We start from the raw sequence: 10,220 nt of genomic DNA on the forward strand, positions 1-10,220 counted from the left end.
ACTTGAAGATAGTTATTTTAATAGTTTGCATTCTAACATTGAAATATATGTATGAATGACATTTAATATGCATTCAATTATGAATATTTTGTGTACGAATATTGTTTCAGGTATTGATTATTGTGGTGTCTAATTGTATAATATTGTGATTTGAAGAGGTACACTCTTTTCACATTGAACTTTTCTATAAAAACACATTCTAATAAATGTGGCTTAAACTCAAAGACAATATTTATAAGGGTGTTGTCTATTATAAGGATATTAAGCCACGGTTTTAACAATGTTGTCGTACTGAAAACCGTGGCCTAATGCCTACAGCAACGGCCACCTAGACTACGGCTAAGAAACTGTTGTCTAAACTTTAGCCCACGGTTTTTACGATTTAGGCCATAGTTTTGTGGTGTTGTCTAAAATACTTTTTGTTGTAGTGTTAGTATAACACAAAACATCGGACAAGTTTAGTAATATACATTAGACGAATTTGTCTATATACTAATTAGATGAGTATAATAAAAAAATTAGAAGGGTCATACCATTCATTGATTAAACAAAAATAACAAAAAATATTAAGTGAGTTTGTCGATGTACTGATTAAATAAGTCTAACAATACACATTTAATGAGTTTGTTCATACAATCAGTAGACAAGTATATGAAAAAACATTAAACAACACATCTCATGCATTAATTGCACTAGTCTATGAATAGGAGTTTGCTCAAACACTAATTAGAGGAGTCCACCAATAACATACAATGATAAGATGACTTTATATTATATTAGACAAGTCTATCTATACACAAATTAGAATTTATTAATAAATATGAGTATGTCCATTTACTACATGGACGAGTCTTGCAATACATTTTAGACAAGTCTGAATAAACATTGATTAGACAACTTTGTCTATACCCTAATTAAACGAGTTTAACAAAAATCATTAGATGACTTATTCCATACATTTATTAGATGAAGTCTATTAGATGTCCATACACTAATTACACGAGCAAACACTAGACTAATTTGCCAAAAACTAATAAAATGAGTTTAGCAAAATATGTTAGACAAGTCTTTTGGTACACATATTAGACAAGTATATTAATGAACATTAGATGAGTTTGTTCACTCACTAATTAGATGAGTTCTGCAATACACATTAGGTTTAAATATACATTGATTAGACGAGTCTAGTAGTACACATTATACGAGTGTGTCCATATACTTATAAGACAAGTCTAGTAATACATATTATAAGTCAATGCATTTAGACAAGTTTGAGAATACACATCATACAAGTATTTCCATACACTTATTTAAACGAGTATAACAAAAAATATTACACAAGTTTAATAATACACATTATACGAGATTGTAGATACATTAATTAGAAAATTATAACAAAAATATATTAGATGAGTCATTCTATACATTGATTATATGAGTTTAGGAATATTTTGATTAAGCGAGTTGTCAATAAATTGATCAGATAAGTCTAACAATACACATTAGACAAATCATTCATATATTAATTAAACAAGTCTAACAATATACATTAGACAAGTTTTTTCATACACATACATAATGAGTATATTAATATAATTAGACAAGTATGCTTATTCACTAATTAGATGAATCTTACAATATACGTTAGATGAGTTAGATGAGTATGTTCATATACTAATTAAACAAGTTCAACACACATTATATGAGTTTGTCCATACACTTTTTAAATCAGTTTCAATATATATTATAAGAGCTTGTTTATAAACATATTATACAAGTCTATTAATACGTACTAAGCAGTTCTTTCCATTTTTTGATTAGATGAGTGTAACAATAAACATTAAATGAGTGTAGCAATGAACATTAGATGACTGTTGGATTAGTCTGTCTGTCTGCTCAGATTTAAACCTAATTAAGTTTATAACAAAACTAAAATTATAATAAATATTTTAACTTCAAATCGTATACCTGAACATAATAAATTTTTTAAATGCAGTTAAATTAATGAGGTTAAGGAAAAGATAAATTAATTTTCGAAAGTTGATGACGTTAAGGATTTTTTTTTGAGATTATTCAACTTTTAAGTATTTTTTAATTTATGCCATTTTTTATTTTTGGGTTGTATAATTAAAAAATCCGTTTTGCTTTCCGATTTTATGATTCAAAAGTATTTTAAAAATGACTTCTGAATAATACAATATAAAGAGAGATTACTTTTAGTTTTCATAATTCAAAAATATTTTTTTTTACTTTTAAATTGCATTATCTAGAAAAATAAAACAGAAATTGTCATGTATGATTTTAATAATTTTTTAAATCAGTGTTATTTAGCATTTTTTTTAAAGTACACACAACACAAGCTCACCCACTTGTAAAATAATAAATTAATGAATAAGATGAAAATGATCAAATTAAATCGTTATAAATACTCAAATGATTAAACCGAAAACTTTTGAAAATAAAATATCAGATTGAATATGAAACTAAATTAAAAGATTTAATTGAGATAAAACTAAGAGTTTAATTTGTTTTTTAAGCGCAGATTACTTGCTATCTAAACATCAAATATGATATTGATGAGATATTAAATAGTTTTCGGTTGTTAGGAAATTTATAACCTTTAATTGTCTCAATTTACTAAAAGAAAAAATAGGTTAACACTTTCAAATTCAAATAATCACACCATAAACATTTTAAACATTTTTTCGATTTAATATTTCAGTGGAAATTATTTCTTAAAAATATTTCTGTTCTTTAAAAGTCTCAAATATTCTATAATTTTTTTTAAATTTAATTAATTTATCGCTTCCAAACATTTTAATAATTTCATATTTAAATATTTTCCTAAATTATGATTATTTGAACGAGAAAATTTTACACAAAAATATAAAATATAACGTAAAAACTTAGTTTTAATAATTAAAATTTCATTCAAGTTTATTAGTATATTAGCATTGCAAAAATATTATAAAACTAACAAATATGATAATATTTTGTTTGTGGTTAATTTAAGAAGTAAAATAAAAGGCTTGCTAAAAAAAGTGAAAAAGGTTTGGAGAGACAACAATAGGGTTTATAACGGTGCGTTTCAAATTGTGAGTGATGCTTCTTCATACTTGATTTCATACCCTCCGTCGCGCCACCGAGAGAAGCAGAAGCGGAAGCAGCAGCGACGGCGTGCGCCCAACCACAACCACAACCTCAACCTCAACCTCAACCTCGACGTAATGCTCTCTCTCTATTTAGTTAACAATAATGGTTATTTGATTCAATTTTAACACTAACCGTTACAGTGATAGGGTGCTTATGGTCTCTGTTGGTTCAAAAGCATTGGTGGCAAGAAGCTCAATGGGCGACCACGATTATGAATCCCTCAAGCAAGCCAAAAGTAAGAGGAGAAAGCATAAGAAAGGGGGAGCCGCTCATGAATCCGATTCCAATCCCAAACACTCAAACACAAACTCCAACACCTTCACTTCCCCGTCTCAACAATCCCGTGTTAGGTACCCAATATCTATTCTTCTCAGTTCTTTCTCCTCCCTTGTACTAATTCAATTTTTTTTTTCAATTTACGTTACGTTTTGTAGGAAACAGCTTGACCCTGAAACTACCCAATACTTCTCAGAGATTGCTAATCTTTTTGAAACTGAGGGGGTAGAATTGGAGGAACGTTCACTTATATGTGCTAATGCTCTCCAAGAAACCAAGGGGAAAGAATTCGAAATAGCAACCGATTACATTGTTAGCCACACTTTGGAGACCATTCTCCAGGGCTGTGATGTTGACCACCTTTGTGATTTCTTTCACTCTTCTGCTAACGACTTCCCCTATATTGCCATGGATAGATCCGGTTCTCATGTCGCTGAGACCGCCATCAAGTCTTTAGCTGTTCATCTCCAAGATGATGAGGCTCGCCCTCTGGTTGAGGAGGCTTTAACCGTCATATGCAAGGTGGAGTGCATTTCATACTAGTTTGAATTCTGGAGATAAATGCTTATATTGCTTGCCACTTACTGGTCCCCAACTTTATTTCTTGCTTTAATGTTTTCAAACTATGCATGTAAGCTTGAGTTTTAACCAGCAAAGGTAGTTGATGTTGGCAAAATTAATCTAGTCAGGTAGTGTCTAGATATAGTCAGAGAAACAAAATGTTAATTGTGGGAAGAGAAGAGGAAGATCCGACCAGGAAGGATGTTCCTCTGCTTTAAATGTCATTTCTTATACGTATACATGTCATTTGGCAGGTGATTGCAGCAAATTCTGTTGATGTAATGTGTAACTGCTATGGTTCTCATGTGCTTCGGACTCTTCTCTGCCTTTGTAGAGGAGTACCATTAGATAAGTGTGGATACTATTTATCAAAATCGACTACCCTATTAGCAGAGCGGTTGAATTCAAAGGAGTTTTCAAAGAAAGATGATGCAACAAATTTTCAGCCTGGATTTCCAAATTTACTGAAAGTACTTGTCTCAGATATTTTAAAGCATGCTAAGAAATATATCAAGATACTACAAGTTGACCAATTCAGTAGTTTGGTTTTCCAGGTATCATTTCCATTTCCCTCTCTCTCCTATATATTCTGCATTGAATGAATAATTGTATTCCTTCATGCTTGGCATTTAGTATTTACTATTAGATTGTGGCCCATCTATTGTTATTCAATGAGGTTGTCTATAAAGTCAAATTTAATTTTCTTGCTTTGGTTGATGGTGAGGGCATGTGTAGGTTTTTTATATTGTCTTATCCCCTAGAGGCTTGTAACTCCATTCCATAGTGAGTTGATATTACGATGGAGATTATGTGAGATATAGCCTTCATTTCAGTATTTTCTTAAGATCTGCTTGCTTTAGAACTTTATCATACTCTACAGAAGAGATTATTAAATTCACTCTTAACTATATATTAGACTACCTCTTGGATAAAAACATTTTCTGTGGTGCTATTATGTGCTTATGGTTTATTGTGCTTTTTGCTTCTCTATTTTATTCCTCTCATCGCAGTGGGATTTCTTTAATTCATGGCAGACAGTGCTGAGGGTCTTGGCAGGTGATGATGAAGAGTTGTTACATGTGATTCCTTTCCTTCTTGGCTGCAAGGATAAGAATAATGCAGAGGGCAATTTTATAGACACTAAAGTAGTAGCAGATCTCAAGAATTTATTAAAAGAATCTAAATTTAGCCATCTAATGGAGGTGAGTATCATATGGATGAAGAAAACTGTATAATTAGCTACAGTAGTGCAGGAGCTTTTGAAAAATACGAACAGAAGTTCAATAGAACATTAGCTAGTTCTTATTTTAAAGATATTTATAAAAAAGTCTCACTTTCCTTTCGTACTTTCCATAGTAAATGTGAATTTTAGTATATAAGCAAACAAGCATTATATACCTACCATCACGCTAACCTTTCCACAGGTACAATCTCAACAACTTTTATTAATCCCTAAATACTCTTTTCTGACAGTGAACATTGGGCATGTTATGCATGTGAATTGTTTTGTGATAGTTTATACAGCCTCATCGGACATATTTTCATGTGGCATTATATGCTTAACCATTTTATGCCTGTGCATTTTTTTATGGAGGCAGCAGCTTTTTTTTTTATGGAGACATTGTGATTTTTTTTTCTACAGATTCTGGGATAATAAAATTTTGTAAATCTTTTTCAGGTCGTTTTGGAAGTATCTCCGGAGTCCTTGTTCAATGAATTATTCGCTAAAGTATTCAGGAATTACTTGTTTGAGTTATCTTCTCATCAACATGGGAACTTTGTTGTCCAAGCATTAATTTCTTATGCAAGCAATCAAGATCTGGTATTGTGTCTACTTTCCTTTCTGCTTTACAATACTGAACATTTTCTACATTTTTAAGTGTGACCAATTAATTTTATCTAATTATTGGTCGCAGAATGTTGCATATACGGCCTTTGTCTCATGCATTTTCTTTTAACAATGCTTATTTGTGTTGTAATTTTCTCTTTGCAATTTTTTTCCCGTGTTTGTTTTGACTTTTTATTGTTTGGTAGATGGAGTTGATTTGGGAAGAACTTGGGCCAAATTTGGAGGATCTTTTCAAAATGGGAAGGTCAGGAGTTGTTGCTTCACTTGTTGCTGCCAGTGAAAGGCTTCATGTTAACGAACGCAAGGTTTGCATTTTGGTTGTATTGTCTACAATATGCAGATCTGTATATTCTTGTGTGTTCGAGATTCTTAATTTATTGCTTCTAAAACCTAACTTCATGTCTACAATGATTTCTTCAAAATTGAAAAGTAAATGGTGTTACTTGCATTTCGTAAGTTATTTTTACATTATCTTGTTTTTCATCCTTGCAAAAACTTTAATGGCCTATTTTTTAAATCTGGGGCAGTGCTGTGAAGTCCTAGCTGAAGCAGTATGTCCAGTGGATGATTCTCCGAAAGGGATTGTTCCACGACTCATGTTTCTTGACAGTTGTTTCACATATGAAGACAAGTCCAACTGGAGCTGGCAAAGTGGTGCTAGAATGAATGTCATGGGTTCTCTGATCTTACAGACAGTATTCCGGTTTAGAAGTGTAAGTGAATTTCTTGAAAATTGATGTCTTAGCTGCTTTCTTTCTGGTTTTGTTAGCCAAAGCTATAAGAGGAAGCATTTTGTTGAAATCCTTTAATGTCACAGCATAATATTTCATGGGTGATAGCATTGCTGTTAAATTAATTAATTAGGAACAGATCTTCCATTTGTTGTTCCTAAAGAAATATTTTCATCCCTTATCATAAATAATGAAATCATGATGAGTTTCAAGTGTTGTTGTTGTGCCTTCTTTGATTCTGAGATATTAAAGATCTCCTTGTTTAGAGTCATTTTGTTTTTTTCTGGTGTATTTTTTTTTTGTGATAGTAATGCACAGTCTGACATTTGATAGTATGGTGAACTTTTTATAGTATTGTTGATGATTGAATGAGAAGAAAGAAAACATAGAGGGATAGATGAGAGAAAACATAAACAATGATGCATTTTTCTGTTGTTTGATTGAAGAGGAAACATAAAAGAAGAGGAAAGTTGACATCTACAATCAAAAGTTCAAACTTTTATTTCCTTCTATTTTCTAAGTTCAAATTTTAATTTTCTTCTCACTTTCTTTCCTTTGTACCGAACAGAGAATTACTGTTGGAGTTGATCGAAGCACTATGACATAAATTGTTCATTGCTAGTCATTGTTATTTTATTTGAGCCTGCTAGTTTTATATGGTGTTTAAATTAAATAGTTTATTGATGTGTTCAATTCCATTATCCCACATTTTATTTTCATAGGAATATATACAACCTTATATCATAAGTATAACTTCCATGGAGGCAACTCATGTTCTTGAAGCAGTGGGAGATTCAAGAGGATCACATGTTGTTGAGGCTTTTCTATGTTCAGGAGCTTCTGGGAAACAGAAGCGCAGATTGATTATCAAGTATATCTTTCTGCTATACATCTACCATTTATTTTCTCTAGGAAATTCTTATTTCTGCTGCAGGGCTTAATATCGTAAACAAGATTTTTAGATTATGTTTTCTATTTCTATGCTAAATTCCATTTTTTTTCACATAATTAATGGGATCTCTGTTCAAGCTAATGAAATGGGAGCAATTGTTTTGCGGGAATCTAATTTATTTTATTCATAGTTAGAGATTTACCTTTTGCGGTTTAGGATCATTTAGATAATGCTTTCTTTTGACTAACACTAAGTGGATTGAAATATCTATTGAGATACTTTTAAATTGAGGTTGTTTTAAATTCCAAAATTGTAACTTAATGACCCTTGTTCCCAAAGCCTAAGTTTTGGAGGGGTATGTATTTTCCCCAGTCCAATGTACCTTTAATTTTTTTTTCCGTACTTCATGTTGAAATTATTAATAATCTGTATTTAATGGATTTGAAAATTGCTACTTTATTGTCTTATATTTTCCCTTTTTTTGTCTTTCATAACTTATAACTTATTTTGTAGACTGCAAGGGCATTTTGGGGAGGTCGCACTCAACTCATCTGGTGCTTTTACCATTGATAAGTGCTTCACGGCCAGTAATCTGTCCCTAAGGGAGACTATAGTGTCTGAGGTGTTAGCTGTGCGAAGTGATCTTTCCAAGACAAAGCAGGGATCTTACCTATTAAGGAAACTAGATATTGACGGGTATGCTGATGGCTATTTAGTTAATTATAGAATTTTCAGATTATTACTTTCAATTGAGAACGTATTTTTTAACTTCTAGATTTGATAAGTTTTTTGAAGTTAACCTTCACGATTGATACCTGCTTTATTACAACAGATTTGCTGCGAATCCTGATCATTGGAGGTCAAAACAAGCATCCAAAGAATCTACTTATAAAGATTTTTACAGTATGTTTGGTTCCAATGATACAAAGTTGATGAAAAACGATTCCTTTCTTAGTGACACCTCGAATAACAAATCTAATCCAAAAGCTGTAAAGGAAATTAGGAAAGAAATTGACCAATCGCTAGGTTCTGGTGCACCTTTTTTGAGCTTCCAAAATAAAAACCCAAAAAAGGACAAGCAAAAAAATAAGAGAAATGCTTATATTACTGGAGATGATGACGAGTCTAATAGGAAGAAGAGGTCTAAAAAGGAGAAGGTTGAAAGTGGGTTTGACACAGCTGGTACTGCAGCAACCGGGACGCCAGTGAAGAAACGACGAAGAGATGGTGCTCTTTCCGAGGCTTCTCTGAAGAAAGTGAAGGCATCGAACGCGTAGAGTTAAAGACAATCCCCCCCCTCCTCAAGGACGAAGTTATTTTAAAGAGAATGATGTGTTAAGCAGGTCAGCAGGGTCCCAAGATTTAATGCTTGAAGATTTGTATGATTTCCTCTTTGCTAGTAATTTTGTATCATTTTACTATTTCACATAGAATGTCACTGGAAAATTGCATTAACAAAGGTAGTTTACTGCAAAATATGATTTTTTTTTGCCCTCCAATGATTTGCTTGACGCCCCTCACCCCAATTTACTGATATTTGCTTGCTGGGGTTCCATGTTTTCGGTACAAACCTGGACATCATTCCTCGTTTTTAGAATACGAATATTATAGATTTTTAGGTGTATCAGAACTCAACAACCTTGGTTAGCAAAACTGTAACATTCAGTGTAAATTGCAATACATACAAACATTGGGACTTGGCAATTTGAAGGTAAGATACAAGTATACACAACAGTTATTTGTGTCTAGGAAGGCGCAGTTGAAACAAAACTAAAGAAACAAGATGAGAAAGGAAAAACAGGTGATTCCAATAATGGTGTATTGTTTGTTCTGTCAACCATATGTTGGAGGGTTGAACCTGCGAAAGAAATATGTTTTTTCTTGTCAGTCACGGGGTAGCTACGTATAATAGAAATGCTAGAAACTGTAAATACTAAGAGTTACTTGTTTTGTGTCGGATTCGATTTGCTTGGAGGTATCCTTCGGAAACTGGAAGCGAACTGCTTAGAAAGATTCTTCCTATGAACTTGACGATAAGATGAAGTCTTGCTGGATGGCCAAGAGTGCACTCGTACTGTTGGGAAAACCTCAGCTCTGGCTCTGGTTGACCAGGTTAATAATAGCAGTGACAGTGTGAGAGCAAGAGCACCGAGTGCTGGGGACCAATTCTTCATGGTAGTGAAGGGAGAATCTTGGTTCTTATGGTAGCGATGCTGGGAGCATAGTGAGTCAAATAAAGCTAAGATATGATATGTGAGTGAAATGTGAATTATATCAGTCTTGATTCATTTTTTTATTACTGTCAGAAATGCAAAGGATATTGGGATCCGATGCCATTTTGGGTTCATGTGGGATCATGTGCTCGCCTTTTGACTGCTGCTGCATCCGGCCTTGTCCGGACTTTGAATTTGGTGAAAATGAAGACAGAAATTTCAGAGGGGTCATGTGATAAGCCACGTGATGGTACTGTATCTTTGAGTTTGAACTTTCTTGCAAATGATATTTTTGATAGATACTGAATAATAATAATTAGACAATAACTAGAGAAATCAGCGAAACCTAAAAAACGGTTCCTGCTTTTCGCTTATTTGAATGAAAGGCAACAATAGAAAAGAATAAATATTATATTTGTTGTTGTGTTGTGTTCTGCATATTTATCAGTCTCACTCAATCACTCAGTCCCTTCCTTTCCCCACTCAAACTTTAGTGACTGTTTAAGAGCTTTCCAGCTTGGCCATGAGGACGGCAGTCACACCTA

General features: G+C 32.7%; 1 protein-coding gene and 1 long non-coding RNA gene across 4 annotated transcripts; one reads left to right on the forward strand and one right to left on the reverse strand.

The window, feature by feature from the left end:
• Positions 1–3,066: 3,066 nt before the first annotated feature.
• PUM23 (pumilio 23) lies at positions 3,067–8,961 on the forward strand. 3 transcript variants are annotated; one of them, XM_085667046.1, is made up of 11 exons: positions 3,067–3,224; positions 3,294–3,503; positions 3,588–3,951; positions 4,245–4,544; positions 5,001–5,192; positions 5,669–5,812; positions 6,025–6,144; positions 6,367–6,552; positions 7,293–7,441; positions 7,976–8,158; positions 8,295–8,961. In XM_085667046.1, exons 2-11 carry the CDS (start codon positions 3,307–3,309, stop codon positions 8,737–8,739), a joined length of 2,280 nt encoding a protein of 759 aa, XP_085523172.1. In that variant the 5' UTR covers positions 3,067–3,224; positions 3,294–3,306; the 3' UTR covers positions 8,740–8,961. The 3 variants fall into 3 exon arrangements, with proteins under 3 accessions (XP_085523172.1, XP_027903850.2, XP_085523173.1); XM_028048049.2 differs by having other exon boundaries at positions 3,068–3,224; positions 5,025–5,192; XM_085667047.1 differs by having other exon boundaries at positions 3,068–3,224; positions 3,300–3,503.
• Positions 8,962–9,090: 129 nt separating this feature from the next.
• Positions 9,091–9,813, reverse strand: LOC146883434 (uncharacterized). The gene is made up of 2 exons (XR_014984668.1): positions 9,407–9,813; positions 9,091–9,320 (listed from the first exon to the last, which is right to left on the reverse strand). It is a non-coding gene; the product is annotated as an uncharacterized LOC146883434 (long non-coding RNA).
• Between the last annotated feature and the right edge of the window lie 407 nt (positions 9,814–10,220).

This window comes from Vigna unguiculata, chromosome 9 (genome assembly GCF_037176805.1).
Source record: "Vigna unguiculata cultivar grain cowpea cultivar isolate G323 ecotype 2 chromosome 9, ASM3717680v1, whole genome shotgun sequence".
NCBI classification, from domain to species: Eukaryota; Viridiplantae; Streptophyta; class Magnoliopsida; order Fabales; family Fabaceae; genus Vigna; species Vigna unguiculata.

What these genes read in the sequence shown, in the direction of transcription:
- PUM23 (XM_085667046.1), top strand. Translation starts at nt 3,307, where the DNA reads ATGGTCTCTGTTGGTTCAAAAGCATTGGTGGCAAGAAGCTCAATGGGC. An exon ending in TCTCAACAATCCCGTGTTAG is followed by an intron (nt 3,504 to 3,587) that starts GTACCCAATATC and finishes TACGTTTTGTAG; the next exon opens with GAAACAGCTTGACCCTGAAA. An exon ending in TCAGTAGTTTGGTTTTCCAG is followed by an intron (nt 4,545 to 5,000) that starts GTATCATTTCCA and finishes CTCTCATCGCAG; the next exon opens with TGGGATTTCTTTAATTCATG.